Genomic DNA, 16952 nt, shown 5'->3' with positions numbered 1-16952 from the left:
TATATTTTTAACAAGTAGTCTAACCTAACCTACCTGCCTACATTAATATTATATGAATAAAATGTAAATTTGAAAATGTATATTAACATTGTATGTTACTTATGTACCTACTTATATATTTATATTAAATAAAGCGAACTGTTAATTTTTTATTTATGGCTTAATTTGTGTTGTCAAAAGTGCAAGTATTCATATTATGAATATAAAATATACTATAGATGTAATATGTAAAATATTATACCTATACTGTAGGTATACTGTATGCCTATATGAATGGGCTAAATCCTTTTTTTCCTATAGATACATCAGTGCACATATTATTATAATTAATAATTATATTATAATTATAATTATATTGGGTTTACACCAATGGTGGCTTTGATTTAACAACAATTTGTTGTCATTTCAACAATTAGATAATAAATTCAAAAGTTAATTTAGCTTTTGTTGATACAAATTGCATAACTATTAATTAGTGTTATTTCTACAACGATCTTCAAATATTAAATTTACACTTTATGGACTATTTTTAACAATTAATAGTTGCTATTTCTACAAGTAACTATAGTAGTTACTAAATTTTTCGAAGTTAATGTGACTGTCATAATAATTTATTTTAACATAGGTTGTTGTCATTTTAACCATATACTACGGTCAATACAAATTAATTAAGTGTTTATTCTACACTTGCTGTTTAAGTGACATGTAAGTGTTGTATCAACACCAAACTCGTCTAAGCTGGAAAATAACGTGCAAATGTGTATAATATTAACAACAATTTGTATTGAATCTACCGCAGTTTTCTATGTGTGCACGCAATGTGTGTAGTCTATCTTTGTATAATGTATCAATTTTCAACTTTTCTGATGAAAAAGCAAATCTAGTTGATATATACTTAAGAGAGAAATTTAGAAATTAAAAATTCACAGTAGTCTTCAAAAGCGTCGGGAAAAACGATGAATAATCAGAAATAAGGGGAATTTTTACACGGAAAAACAGTTTTTGAAAAAATCGATTTTAATATTTTGGTATAACTCAAAAACTAATAGTCACAAATGCTTAAATATTCACCAAATGTTAACCTATATTAGCATTTGTTGGGCATGATAAAATTTCTAAATATTTTGACTCTTTTTTAGCTATTTATATGCATAATAAATGTTCAATGTTTACTCATTTTTTTAAAATTACTGTTGATAAAAAATTATTCACTCAGTCAAAACACTTGAAATTTTAGTACAAAGTTACTCATAAGTTGTTTTAAGTGTAGTTTTAAATAATAGGTTTAGCTTAAATTTATAATAATATTTTATGAGTGTTTGACTAGTTATAATTTTTCGACATTTTTACTATAACGATTTCTCTGAATAAAAAAGCTTTATAGTTTAATACAATGGTTACTTTATACATAGTAAAAATGTATAAAAATAGCAGTTCAAAAATATTAGAGATACTTATGCACGATTTTTCGTTTACAATCACTTAGAGTTCAAATTTTAACAAAATGCATAATCACGAAAATTTTCAAATTATTTTGTGGTAAAAAACTTATAAAATGTTCAATTTGTATAGCTAACGATTGAACATTTAAAACAAGGTAATCAAAAGTATTTCATACTGACTGTACTCAAAAAAATCTAAAAATTACATAAGTTTTTTTAAATACATATATTTTAATTTTTAAGTACATGCCCATTTGGAGAAAATTAAATATTTAATTGATAATAACAATTTTAGTTTTTTTTTTGCAATTTGTAAACATTATTTGTGGATACCTACTTGAGACTTTTAAAGTATATCAAATGAAATGCTTTCGGCAAAAATTAATTCAACCTACTGTTCTAGACATTTCACTAATAGTAAAATAAATTACTTTAATAGTAATAATATCATAAACTATACCTAGGTACTTATATAAAGGTCTACAGACCATCTTTGTTTAAAATCGTTTTTCGTAGGTATACAATGATTCTATATCATTGAATTAAAATTTAACTCATCTATTACAAAGACCCCACAAGACACCTACAGTACAGCAAAGCGGGACCCACTTGGCCAGTTGCCCACCTTTTTCTTGCTTTGCTTATTTCTCACAAAATTTAATTAATGAAATTAATGTGTACGTCACATTCAGTCACCTACACGTAATTCAGTAATCAACCAAATAGTCAATGGTTATTAACATTAATATTGGGTCATTGAGATGAAATTGTTTCATTGTGTATTTTAATTTACAACAATAAGTGACTATCGTAGAAACTGATGTTATTTTGCGATTTTGCCGCTGTTCATCATTGTTTACCTATATAGGTTATATGAGTATATCATTCCCTGCAATTTCCCATACGGTTCATATGGGAAACGCGGTTTCTTATATGAATTACGAATATAAATGTTTTGTGAATACTATTTTTCGTTCGTATACCAAAACGAATCGAGTGAATTATTCGTATACGGATCTTATATTCTTGTTCGTACGAGTTTCTAAATACCTCTCCCACCTGTAGATAGTAAATTACAAGTTACAACCTAACAATAACGTAGCAATACCTAATGTTATAATGATCGGTCACTGATGTAAATGTTCAAATTTCAAGTCTTTATCGTAACATATAGGTATTATAGGTACGTATTCATTTATATAAGGCAAAAGTACATCAAGTGTTTAGTATGATTCAGAAATAAAACAATATTTTCTACAATTCTAATTTCTAATATTAAAAGATGGCAGTTTGAATCAAGTTTTTAGTAAAATGGAAAGTCAACAATTTAAATAGATACCTACAAATTTTACGACCTTTACCACATAATTTATCAATTTAGACTAGAGTGATTCCGTGATAAATGGACTGTGATAAATGGATACGCGACAGAGTCATCACTTATGATTGTATTGTTAGTTGTTACATATAATATATTATAGTAACTATTTAGAAGAGTGAATCGCCACAAATCTCCATTTTCGATGAATATTTACAATGATTAATCAAATTTGCAATGTCAACACAATTGTTAATGTCGAACTTTTTCAGTACGACAGCACCTATATACAAAAACAATATATATATATATATATATAAGTATGCATTTTATGTAGTTTGATATAGCCATTTAGGTAGGTACTAGGTAGTATTTTTATTTGTTTGATAGGCAACTTATTTATGTAATTTATAATAGATAATAATATTTTTTTCCTTATTTTATACCTTTATATTATTATTATTATTATTTATTTAAGATTTTACTGGTTTCAACAAATAAGGTTATTAATCAACATTTTTTTGCAGGTATTTAATATAAATATTTGTTAATATTTACAATAAATAATTAGTTTGTGTTTACATTATATGTTGATTAAGCTAAGTTTGTTTGTTGGATTACATTTTGAGACGAACTTGGTAATTTTTGAAGTTTGCTCTTCGTTGAGAATTTCTTTGATGTTTAGCGGGAAACTAAAAATTGTGCGTGTATTGGTTCATATATGAGAAATTACTTGAATATGTGTTTTATTTTAATGCGTGTTTGACACGTTCTTTATCCCTACGGGCTATATGAGTACATTATATTCAACATTGGAAATTGGAATTCTACACCTAAAAAGTCAGACGGAATAAAAGTCCGGTAAATATTTACAATATTACACACCAAATACACAATAAAAAAATTAAACAATGTATAGAGTAACAATTAAAAACATTAGATAAAATATATGAAAATGCACTCTAAAAAGGTTCACTTAACTCGTTGTTATTAATACTTAAGCAGTTAAGCATATAGGTAATGGGTACCCAATATTTGGACACTGATATTTTTTGGAATTATTTTTTATATTTTTGATTTGCTACTTAATACTTTTAATAGCACAAACTATATGAAACTACAGTAGAACCTCATTAATTCGGAATAATTGGAGCTCTAGGTTGTCCGAAATAATGAAAGTCCGGATTAAACAAAATAATCAAAAATCGTAAATTATAAATTCAAAAAAAAATGTTATCGGATAAAATGTATCATCAAGGGATTGATCTAGTGGCAACCCCATTCTTTTTACAACACTTGTCTCTTTTCCTACATTAAATTTCAAAACAAATTTTCTTACATCATCTTTTTATACTTCGTTTTCGTGTTTATTTTAATCTACGACATAAACTAGCGTAATTTACGTATTATAAACGGCTGTCCGGATTAAACGAAGTCCGGACTAATGAGGTCCGGATTAATGAGGTTTTACTGTATTACTATGACAATTACTATTTTCATATAGTCTATGTTAATAATTAATGCTATAATCTTCGCCTTATCGGCTTCAATCTCAGGTTTTTGTATTTCCAACTCTTTCGATGTAGGTAATTATATAATACTACACGTCTGCACCAGATTTGTATACCTATCTATCCCTCGTGCTATGTTTTTATACATGTAGACAACTGTACAAGAATCAACCGCACACTGTTTTAACCATAGTATTCTACTAAAATCTGTTGAATTTAAAAACGCTAAGAACTTCACAACATTTACAATCGACACAGGCTGAGCATTTTATAGAATACCTAATCAAGGAAATTCTCTTTTAAAATTAATGAATGATAAGTAAAGATTGTCTTTGGTCTTTTATACGCAAAGCTTTTTGTCATTGCTCTGGACTTGAATTTGAGGATTTCATTACATTGGGGTTAGGTACACTAACAGGTAATTATTGCCTATTGCGTAAGTATATTGATTAGGTATGATTTAAAATCAGAAAAAAAATGTAAAGCATTATAAATTCAATGTAGGTACCTACTGTTTAGCTTAGCTGTATTTAAACATTTTAAACACTTAATTTAATTCAAACAGCTCCATAAAATTAAAAATAGAAGAGATAGGACAGATACCTATAAAAGGCTTTAAATTCAAAAAGTTCGGGCACCTATATCACCCTGGAATAAAGTTCTATTACTTTATCCATGGTCCAAAAATCATCACTCTTTTATCAGTTATTCTGTATTTTTATCACAAACTACGATAAAAAACACGAACTTAAGTTATCTTGGTTAGTGATAAAAATTAATATTTTATGAACACTGAGTGTGAGTTTGAACTTCGAGTAGGTGGTAGTTATTAGGTAAATCGTAAATATATATTATAATTCAAAATCTGCTAAATTTCATAAGTCTTTTTCTTATATACACAAAACTATTTATTAAGTTTGGTATTTTTAATCACGTCATGGTAAGTCATTTTTGCAAACATTCGTAGTTCTATCTTATATTTTACAATACTTTGTGTGTATCATTTTTCAGGCTGCTGATCATGAGACGGTATGTCAAAATATGTCAAAAGTTAAAATTAATGAAGATGATGAAGATTCTGGAGACAGTTCTTCATCGGAAAACAGTAGTGGTTAGAATAAAATATTCCTAGAAAAAAAAAAACAATGTTTTATTTAATATATTTTTATTTTTTGAAACATTGTTAGAAACTAGTGAAGATTCTGTAGAAATTGAAGTACCTTTCAAAGTTGGTATGTGGGATTTGAAACAGTGTGATCCAAAACGATGTACTGGAAGAAAATTAATGAGACTAGAACTGATTGACAAACTTGGAATGTCTGCTATGTTTAATGGTATCGTTCTAACACCTGTTGCTACTGAAGTAAAGTAATTGTTTTCATTATTAATTCAATTAATGCTTACATTTAATGCTGTACAGAGTGTTTCAGCTAAGGACAATCAAATTATAGCTAAATATGGTGTGGCCGTAGTGGATTGTTCTTGGGCACGACTTAATGACACTCCATTCCACAAGTTGCAGCATAGAAAAGCTAAAAAAAACTTGCGATTGTTGCCATACCTTGTTGCTGCTAATCCAGTGAATTATGGACACCCTAGTAAGCTATCTTGTGTAGAAGCTTTAGCTGCTGCCATGTACATTGCTGGTTTCAAAGAAATTGGCGATTTGTATATGTCCAAATTTAACTGGGGTCCAACATTTACACGCCTCAATCAAGAATTATTAGATGGCTATGCTAACTGTAAAGATGGGAAAGAAATTGTTGCTTTTCAAAATCAATATTTAGACCAACTGGGTAAAACAATACTTCAAATAATATGCCATTCATACATAAACAGTTTATTTTTAATGGAATTTTTTTAGATAATGATTACCATCATGCCAGTAGCAGTACAGAATCAAGCAGTGAATCTAGTGAGGATGATGAAGAAACAACCTCAAGAAACCGATAGTTTAATATGTCAATATTTTATCATGTCTGAATATTTTCTAAAATAAAGACTGATCAAAATATAAAATATCCTATCTTTATAGTTTATTCTATTGAAAAGAAAAATATTAACTTATTTTTATTGTATATTATATTATGCTATTGCTAATATGTATGTACAAAATATCAAAATCGTAACTTTAAAAGTTAATTTTAACTAAACTGAGTCCTACAAGTTACGAAAACTTGAACTCACTCTGCTATGTACCTAGGCATAAATTAAATCTATGATCTGTACAAATTAAAAATAAATAAATAATAAACTAAGTACTTTTTAAAAATTAAATTAATCATTTCACAATAACTATGTGCAATTATTATAAAATATTCATTTATGTTGTCTTCAACAGTATATTTTGTTCATTTTTGATAAAGAAACAATTCTTCCAAAGAGAGGTATAAGTAAGTGATTCATCATTTAAACATTTTCAGATTTTGTTTTTTTATGTATATTTTACTTCTAGAGCTTAAAAGTTTAAACACGTTACTATATCCTATTTAGTGAGAGAAAAAACCGATTCTGAGCATCACCTCATGGCTCATGTCAATTTGGCATTGAAACCTTTTTCCCTCTCGTATGGAGATGTGCAAAAGTACTGATAATTGTAGGTCTGGGGTGTGTTTTCTTCCTAAATTATAAAAAAAAAATATGGTGATGGTAAATATACAAACTGGCAAAGGCTCCAACAATCAGAACCTAGAGGGCTGACAATATCATACAAAAAAAAAATTATGAACCAACAAAATTGCTCTTTTTAAATAACAGAAAATAGATGTTTGACATAAATAAACAATATACATATGTAATAATATGTCATATAGTATATGTCAATATTGTATAATATCATTAGTAAAAATAGTTTATTATTTACAATTAAAAAAATTACTATCATTTCAACTTGTCTAGGAAGGAAAGCACCCCCAAACGGGTGCTCTTGCAAAATGGGTTGTCTTAGTGGATATAATATTCAGCGATTAACACCATAGTGCTTAAAGGAACATCATACACGCATGTGTTGTCTCTGTCTTACAATCGCACTACATAAATGAACACTAGTTTTTATAGTATGCTTTTCGTTTTGAAATTAATTGAATTGACCTATTGTCAAACTTTCAGGTAAAAATATTACCTGTGTTCTTTAGTTGATTTTTTATGATATTTTTATTTATGAGTAAGCTATGAGTATGAAAAGTAGTAATACTTGAAAATGCTCATAATTCACTTAAAAATTAACGAGACAACTCGGATAATATTTTTACCAGAGAGTTTGATAGTAGGTCTATTCACTCTAATATCAAAACTAAAAGCGCAGTATTGTAATTAGTGAACAACAATTTGCTGTCGTATGTGTGTAAGATGGTGATAGCACATGCGGGTGCGACATCCTCTTAAGAAATTAAACCATCTTGTTAACTATATTTGGAATTATCTTGCTCACTGTATTCAGTAGCATACCCAGGATTTTTAACAAGGTTGGGGGGGGGGGGCTAAATAAAGAAAATTAGACTTTGATATCTATTACCTTAAACTAGGTTGTTATTACTATATCCTGTAACAACTGTAATAATCTTTACAACTGATAATTCTCAAATATTTCTTAAAAACTGTTTTCAGAAATAAAATGGTTTATATTTTGGCTTTTATCATATAGGTTTTATGCCAAAACGGGGCCAATGGATATGCCACTGATTGCATTCATCTGTGTTAATAAGCAAATACTTATGTAAATTTACATTTATATTTTGTAGGTGTATACATAATACAACTATTGACTTTAATAGATTTGCACATAAAGTGAAAACTGAAAAATAAGTTTGAGGAATTGCTTCAACCCAGTCAGACAAGCACGGATGCCAATGGGCACTGCTAACTTTTTTGCACTGTTCACTTAAGCAATATCACAGTAATATATATCAAATAGAATAGTTAGACAAATATTAAAATGATAAAAAAAAGATAATTAACATTATACACTCAAAATAAATCATCCACTAAAGGTAATATTATGTGATTAGTAAAACTGAGTCATTGATAACAAATTAAATTAATCATTAATGCGTACATCTTTTGACTTCTAGAAGTATATAAAAAATTAATTTAATATTTTTATCTAACAAGTATGATAATAAGTGAGTAACCAGAAATGTATCACAATCAATTCAATGAATTTAATTAATTCACTTCTAGATTTTCTATAGAGAAAATTCTACAGTCAATATTCAATAACCCATTACACTTTAAAAAAATACATCCACACAACTTATCCTCAAAAAACAAGAATATTTGTTTTCAAATGATCATACGTTACAATAAAGGTTATTTATAAACAATTCATTACGACCTCAGGCCATCACGGATAGATTTCCAAAATCTTAATTTGCATCATTGTTATAGGTAGTTAGGTGCTTAATTGTAATTACAATTTTAAAGTAAAAATTCTAAAACACATTACATTAGGTTTTCTTTCTGATTCACATTCGTTGTTGTTGTTAAATATTTGGAATTTACTTTCCACACCAATAATTTTCTTGCAAATCTCTAAAAATCTTTTATTTTACAAAAAAATAATTTGACAGTATAACTAAATGAGATGTCTTTCCTTATGCAATCATTTGGTACTATAGAAAACATTATAAACATGTTCACTGTACACTTTAATATAAATAAAGGATAAACAGTACGTCAGTAGACATGATGTAGTATGCAGTATTTTAACAGTTGGAAATAAAATATCAACATTTTTGCATATTAAATTTATACTTTTTAATTGTTTCATAACTATTAACCGTACAGTATATATTTATATAAATACATGCATAAAATTGTATTTGTTATAAAATTATGGATATAGACATTTTAGTTATAATCTAGTTTTAAGGAATAAAAAAAGTGAAACATTTAACATCAGTTAAAAAGTACCATCCACATTCTGGTTAAAACTGATAGTAATAATTAAAATAATTTTACAAATCATTATTATTGCTAATTGGATTTCAAAATAAACAAATAATATAATACAAATTATAATGGTCAACATACAATCGAAAAGCTGATACTAATTATACAGAAAAAAAAAATGTAAACACAAATTTTATGTGAACAGTCATACTTAATCGTCTTAATGTTACAATTACGCTTCATCTTGATCTTCCTTTTCATCATCATCACCTGCTAACTCAGCTTCTTCATCTTCTAATTCTTTCTTAGCAGCCTCTTCAACTTTAGGATCTCTAGAATAGTTTTTAATTGTTAGTAAAAAATAATTAATGAAGAGTTAAGAACTTACTTCTTTATTTTATCTTTGTAAAATTCTATAATATGTTCTTTACGTGTTTGCTGTATAAATGATATAGGTGCAGAGTAATACTGCTCTTTAACATTGGAACCCCAACCAGAGTACTAAAAAGTAAAAAATAGTTTATATACTTTCAGAACATATGAAAATAATATAGAATATACTTACAACAGAAGTATTTTTGTACAATACTTTACCATCCTGTTTGAAAGGAATATACTTTTGTAACAATGCCTTGCCATCAATTTTCCATACAGGAGGATTACCTTTACCAAGCATATCAGTCTTGAGTACAACAAATGCTCCCGACTAAAACATAAATTTTAAACTTAATTCCAGCAAATTAATAATTTAAAAAAAGTATATAAATACAGTGAATTTTTTGGCTGGCTTAGCGTTTGGTCCTTGATTAAGCTCTTCTTCTTCTTCTTCTACATCTTCATCCTCTTCCTCCTCTTCATCATCTTCGTCCTCTTCATCTTCTTCAATTTCTTCATCCTCTTCAAATTCTTCATCATCTTCTGGCTCTTCTTCAGGCTCCACTTTTGCTTTAGCTGCTCTTCCTCGACCTCTAGCTGATGTCGGTACTGGTGCAGGTGTGGGTGTTTTAGTTTTTGATCCTCTATCTTTTTTAGGAAGTATTTCTTCTTCATCTTCATCGTCAGAAACCTTAGGTTTCTTCTTTCTACTGGCAGGTGTACTTTTGGATGGTCGTCCTCGTTTACCAGCAGTCTTGGCCTAATAAATAAATACATTTACTGTTTATTCTATCATATAATACTAACACTAATAATAAAACATACAGCAGCTGTTGGAGCCCATTCATCATCAGAATGATCACCCACTTCTTCCGGCTCATCTACTTCAAATTCATTTTCTGAGTCACCTGCTACAACTTCTTTACTTTTCATCATGACTATAAACATAATTTAAATTAAATTAATTGCAAGCACATAATGTTATGACTAAAGTAGTTAATTGTTTTATATTCAAGACATGTAGACATTATTTGCTTATGCTAATACTAATAGGAATCTCTGATTAAAAATGATTTATTAGTATAAAACTTTAAAAAAGCAAACTGATTTTAAATAGGTATATTTATTGCGCATCATAAGTAAATATATTTCACAAAATGACTAACCTAATCTATATCGGGTACCTATGAGAAGAAAAAAATATATAAAAATCAAATCAATTTAACTTAAGATGTCATAAAAATACAGTTTAGATATTTTTTTCTATATCTATTAAATCCTACTGTACTTGTTATTACTTAGTAATAAAAATTTATTTTTGAAACGTTAAATAATTAGTTATCATAAACATCAGAAATATGAGAGAAATAAGAAGTACCTAGGAAGTCAACTAACTCAAAGAGGCAGACGAATACTTTTTTAACGGACCCAACTCAACAAGTAGGTTCCAGCATTTTTAAGTTAACATAGAATCTAAAAATTAATTAACTATAGATCATAAAAACATTATTAAGTACAATTGTCAATTATCATATTACAGCCATTATTTTCAGCTACCTTATTATATTGCAATAAAAAAATTTATCCAGATTCAAGAATAATTATTTATGTGGGTTAAAAAAAATGTTTTAAACATTTAAATGAGTAAATAGATATATCAATAAAATATTAGAACATATTGTGCCACTATCACACTGATTGCAGTACTAGAGGCAATAGTTATTGACATTAATTTAGATTAATAGTAATTTTATCTTTATATTAACGGTTTTCCCACAAAAACGTAAGTCCTAAATAATAAAGACACAACAGGTTGTTAATTTATATTTATATAGGTATTGAAGGTGTTTCATAAATGTTGTGAATTGCATGTTTTGTGGACTTTTTCCTCAAGACATTATCTATCCTGTTCTCCTTCACAGGCAGAGATCAAATTATTTATTTTAGCTACTCATATTAAACCAAACTCAAATGTTATAACTGGTCAGAACACCTGGTCTACTTTAATTTGGAAACAAGTGTATTGCAGTAAATTTGTGTAGTTACCAATCTGCACGAAATGAACATGCAAAATATCATCAATAAATGGTAGGCAGGTACATACCGAATACAGTATAAAAATAGAATACAAATTAAATGTTATTAAAACAACCGGATTAACACAGCGAACGATAATATTGAAAAAACATGCGTCTTCTATCAGTAGATACAATAATAACATTTGTCCATAATCGTGGTAAAATTTGTGAAGAGCATCAATCCATTCAAAGTTTCGGAAAAAATTATCATTAATCTATAAAACTTTTTGTAGTCATGATTGGTTTACGACGACGGCCACAGTATGGCGTATCGAATTCGCGTGTATTAAATAATAATAATAATATCGCCCAGTTCCATTTCATATTATTTCCATCCTCAAACAATATTTTTGAAAACGTTATCGTTAAGATACACATACACACACACGCGGCGCGCGCATGCGCACACGAGTACCGGTACGCAATACACATAATAGAATACGGAGATTCGGAATTCGGATGTACGTTATGAGGACGGACGCATAGCGGCCATAGGATTTGAAAAAAAAAACCGAGTGAGCGGACCTGCCGACAAGCTGACCGGCGCGATACCGGTCAACATTACTATAAACGGCCACTGTAGTACTCCGAACGGCAGAAGACGGGTGGCCAGCGAACCGAATGCGATATCGTGTGGACGCACCGCGGCCGCAGTCTTCCGGGCGGTTATGGAATTTCGAAGACGTTCGCGCCGAGGAATCACGCGCACGTGGAAATGGCGGAAAACGAGAGCGGACCTTATGCGCTACCGTGACTTACAAAATATCATACTTACGATTTTTGCTTTCTGCGACGGGGAAATTAACCGATGGTAATCAATTATTATCGGCTGCGACTGGTAGACACCCGACGATAATATCAATTGATAAATATATTCTGTTCCCGTGCGACGACGACGGCGGCGATTGATTGTCGGCACGCGGGTGGCGGAAAAGACGCGAGAAACGTAAACGAAATAATAAATACGACGATACAAAACACGGGAAGCGGTTAGTGTTTGGGACGGCCGCGACGCACACAAACGACGGGTTACAGTGATGTGAAATTGTGAACACACAACACAATTTTCAATTACACAACATTTGCACCGGACCGCGCCACTAGTAACGAAGAATGCAAACAAACCGAACGCGGTTAGACGCAGTGCCGCCCGCGGACGCGCGATGCGATCGGTGGATTTCAGACGTTGGTCACACCAATCGTATCGACCATCCCGTACCACGATATGGTACAGACACAACGATACCGTACCACTACCGAAGTACCGCGTTCGTTTGACATGTTGACCATTTTGTTCTGTGATTTGATGGGCGGCGTCTGCGCGTTGCTCGACCGAGTGCCGGAGTGCGCCGTCGCCTATCAAATCCCGGAAGGAACGTGCGGTTACCGTTCGTATTTATCACGTCTGTCCACACTTTTATATACCGTTACCATTAACCGCGCTCGCGGTAAACGTCGATCTTCCGCCGTACCACAACCCTAGTCCCAACGATTCTACCTGCCGAAGTCACCGGGCGGCGGACACATGAATAATAATATCACGGAACAATAATAATAATATCGTCCGACGGGTGACGACCGGCGACGAGCCACTCCTCGGAAAATTACTGCACCAGCGACGCTGTCCGTTCCCTAATCACTATTCAAGTCGCCCTCACACCGCCCCCTCACCATTGTCCGTGATAATAACAAAATATTCTACTGTTCAGCACAAAATAAATATTGTTACAATGTTATTGTGTATTTGTGTCTTGTGACAACTTGAGTAGTTGAGTCCAACGACTCCATTATATACCCTAGTGGGCACTAATAAGTATTAAGTAATAGTGCTATAGTATCGACGGCAGCGCTTGCGTCTCGTTCAAACTGTTGTAAAATAATGTCATTTGTATGTTGTATGTCACAATAGTACCGATCGTCGTTGTAAACACCTGCTTGTGTGTGTTTTTGGTTGAAGACAATATACCGCCGTACGACGTCCATCCGATTTTCGTCCGAAAAACCGATCGGTCATCGATAATCGCGTAGTGTTTTTTTTTTTAAAAATTAATTAACAATTAAACGATCGTGGTAAGTCCACAGCGAAATGGACGATTTCGTGGTATACTATAATGTAGTCTGTAATAATTGTAACCGTCGACGGACGACGATATCTTACTCGACATGTCGTGTCCCGAAAACAAATCGAAGTAATCATCGTCGATGTACTTAACATCGTCGTTGGTCGCGGATCTCCCGGTACTCGGGATTTAATTGGTTATCAAGATGTGTTCAAAATTCAATCCGATCAGTGTTTAATCGAATTTTTGCGATGCATTGCATCAATTATTATGCATGTACTATTCATCACGTTTTCATTATTTGCTCTGGTCTCGGTGCAGAGTTTAAAAAAAAAAATCTCGTTCGTTTTAAAACGCCAATTGTTTTTTGAGAAATACCTACTACGCTATGGCGAGTCCAACAGCTATGCGTTTATGGGATTGTGTTTGGAATACAGTCTGTGTACTGTTGGTGTCAATTAATAATATTCACTTCATGCCTGTAGTATTTTTTTGTTTATTAAATAATCTGATCGAGTCTAATTTATTAACAATGGATCTCAACAAGGTACATTATTTCAATATTTTCTTAAAATGAACCTACAAAAAACAAATGGATAACAAATGTTTCAATTTTAATTTGTCACATTTTTATGAAAAAATTATTGAAGTGTGAAAACCAGAAAAATTGTCTTATGTTTGTGCCTATATATTATCTCCCTAATTCCAGACAAAATTCTAAGTTGTATTAAGTGTTGTTCAGTTATTTTTATATTTTTTAAACAAATAAAAGATAAAATCTAGTATTTCTCTTTCAAAATTAAAAACAGGGTATCATAAGATTTCATGAATCTATATAAAAATAATAATTTTAGCTAGGTTTAGGTATTTTCTTTATTTTTTTCGCTTAAATTTTTATCCATTGAGATCCAACAACCATTATCATTTTGAAAAATAAGTGTGTTTACATTTTAAGTATTGTATTAATTCAAAAAGTTATTATTTTTATAGCATCAATGGATGAAGACTCAATTAGTGTTCATGGATCTACTGCTGATTCCATTGAAGCATTTGATGAACTTCAAGTGCTTGACGAAATCACAGATGAAACCGACAATATTATTGAAGGTGATGACCAATTAGATGAAGAATTTGATACTAGAAGTGAAGCCAGTTCTAGTTCCATTGATGAAACTTCAACAAGAAATAAGATTAAATCTGAAAGATACATAAGAATAGAAAAAGAATCACCTGCTAAAAATAAACCATCCGAAGAATATTTATCTCAACTAAAACTTTTGTTGAAAGAAGCTCGGTTTTTCATTATAAAAAGTAATAATTATGAAAACATTGAGTTGGCTAAAGTTAAAAATTGTTGGTCTACAAGACCGTGGAATGAAACAAAGTTAAATCAAGCTTTCAGAACATGTAAGAATGTAATTTTGATATTTTCAGTTAAAGAAAGTGGTAAATTTGCAGGTAAATACTAACATTTTAATTTATGTTTGATAATTATCATTTTCTTATTCCATCCTTTTGTTCTGATACTTCAGGGTTCGCTAGAATTTCTGAAGCAGCTAGATATGATTTGTCACCGGTTGGTTGGGTACTACTTGGAAGCCGTAATTTATCTGGAGTATTTAAAGTTGACTGGATTACTACAAAAGAGTTAGAATTCAATGATACTTCTCATTTATATAACGCATACAATGAAGGAAAAACTGTCAAAATTGCTCGTGATGGCCAAGAAGTTGATGCTAAGACTGGATTACAATTGTGCTCAATGTTTCTAGAAGACAAATCAATTGATTTTCAGTACATTTTAAAAAAAGCAAAAAATCATCAGCCCTCTATTAGTACAGCCGAATTACGACAACGGCGTAGAGTGCTTGGTTTACCAGATGAAGGACCAACAAGTAAAGAGTATATACATGCTTACCGATTTGGGATACCACATAAACAACCACCAAGGATGTTATCACATCCATATTATGTACGCCCACCTTTGTATCCATCATACCAATATAATTTAAGTGGATCACCAATGGTACAACGTTATTATGACGATGTACCATTGCCACCTTTTCGGCTTCCTATACATGTACCAGAAACATACCCAAGACCGTTAGAAGATTACTATAAAAGAGACAGATTAGTTAATCTCAGAGAATATCATTCGAGTCAAAGACGTGAAAAAGAGCGCCATACTCATAGGCATCGTTATCATTAAAGTTTTTGAAAATACATTCAAAAGATCCTCTTTAGATTACTAATACTGAAATATTAGTATTAAGTTTACTAGTCTTAAAAGTAAATACCTTTTTTTGTTATTATTATTTTTGTATAATTGGAAATTTTATCCTACTATGATATTATGTTGTTTATTTAATTTATTATTATTATAATGATTATAAATGGTTTTAAGTTATTATTCTGTACAAATAAGTGATTGTTAAAACTTATTTTTGCTTTTAGTAATAATCTTTTGTTTTATGATTTTGATCATCTTTGATTTCTCATTTGTAATACTTGATTTTATTTTTATATTTTTCATTGCTACTATAAGTACCAATTTAAAATTTAAAATTCATGTACACATTTGTATTTGGACTGTGTGTTTTTATAAGTATTTGATATTGTAAATATATTTCTCTCTTTAATCTATGTTGAACTTAAATCTTGTTCTTGGCTTTTATTTTGAAAATGAATTAATGACAATTACCTATGTTTTAAGATCCAAGAATATGGAACAATGGTTTAATTTATTTAACAAACAAATAATGTACAGCAAAAAAGTTAAGAAAAAATAGATGCTATAGTTTATTATATAGTATACGTTTAAAACTATTATAATTCAAGTAATTAAATGACAATTATATTTACAATTATTATCACTAAAAATGTGCAAATATTGAAGTTTTTCAGCAGATAAATAAATATTAATCAGATTATTATAATACTTATCATTTTTTAGTTCTAAATGTTTCTTTTGCTCTTTTTATGTCATATTACACAGTCGGTATTAATACTTGATAAAATGTTGTTAATGAAAAAGTAACTTTACTTTTTTTGTCACTTGAAAGTTTCTAAGTAGTATAATAAGATAATAATGAATTATAATTACAAATTTACAGAATTAAATTGAAATTTAAATAGCTAATAATTACTGATTCCTGATTGTGCAACCAACTATGACTTATTGAGACCAGATTCACCCATAAAGATCACCAAGAACCCAGATAGTGATAGGGGCCGCCAATTAATATTTTTGAAGCGCCACATTAGGAATTTGAGTTTTA

The 16952-nt window shown here is 30.0% G+C and overlaps 3 protein-coding genes across 6 annotated transcripts; 2 read left to right on the top strand and 1 right to left on the bottom strand.

The window, feature by feature from the left end:
- Positions 1-5034: 5034 nt before the first annotated feature.
- On the top strand, positions 5035-6292 carry LOC111040949 (ribosome biogenesis protein TSR3 homolog). Its single transcript, XM_022325045.1, has 5 exons — positions 5035-5211; positions 5283-5382; positions 5459-5634; positions 5692-6067; positions 6136-6292. Exons 1-5 carry the CDS (start codon positions 5209-5211, stop codon positions 6222-6224), a joined length of 744 nt encoding a protein of 247 aa, XP_022180737.1. The 5' UTR covers positions 5035-5208; the 3' UTR covers positions 6225-6292.
- A 2957-nt stretch (positions 6293-9249) lies between these two features.
- Positions 9250-12681, bottom strand: LOC111040937 (nucleolin-like). Its single transcript, XM_022325032.1, has 6 exons — positions 12390-12681; positions 10362-10474; positions 9931-10296; positions 9727-9867; positions 9550-9662; positions 9250-9493 (listed from the first exon to the last, which is right to left on the bottom strand). Exons 2-6 carry the CDS (start codon positions 10470-10472, stop codon positions 9394-9396), a joined length of 831 nt encoding a protein of 276 aa, XP_022180724.1. The 5' UTR covers positions 10473-10474; positions 12390-12681; the 3' UTR covers positions 9250-9393.
- A 120-nt stretch (positions 12682-12801) lies between these two features.
- LOC111040936 (YTH domain-containing protein 1) lies at positions 12802-16032 on the top strand. Of its 4 annotated transcripts, none has more exons than XM_022325031.1 (3): positions 12802-13684; positions 14665-15132; positions 15207-16032. In XM_022325031.1, the coding sequence occupies exons 2-3, from the start codon at positions 14670-14672 to the stop codon at positions 15881-15883; spliced, it is 1140 nt and encodes a 379-aa protein (XP_022180723.1). In that variant the 5' UTR covers positions 12802-13684; positions 14665-14669; the 3' UTR covers positions 15884-16032. The 4 variants fall into 4 exon arrangements, with proteins under 4 accessions (XP_022180723.1, XP_022180722.1, XP_022180720.1 ...); XM_022325030.1 differs by having other exon boundaries at positions 12802-14155; XM_022325028.1 differs by having other exon boundaries at positions 12802-14221.
- The last annotated feature ends 920 nt before the right edge of the window (positions 16033-16952 follow it).

Source organism: Myzus persicae, unplaced genomic scaffold (assembly GCF_001856785.1).
Source record: "Myzus persicae strain clone G006 unplaced genomic scaffold, MPER_G0061.0, whole genome shotgun sequence".
Taxonomy (NCBI): Eukaryota; Metazoa; Arthropoda; class Insecta; order Hemiptera; family Aphididae; genus Myzus; species Myzus persicae.
The sequence above is the reverse complement of the archived record's forward strand: the minus strand, read 5'-3'. Positions and strand labels throughout refer to the sequence as shown.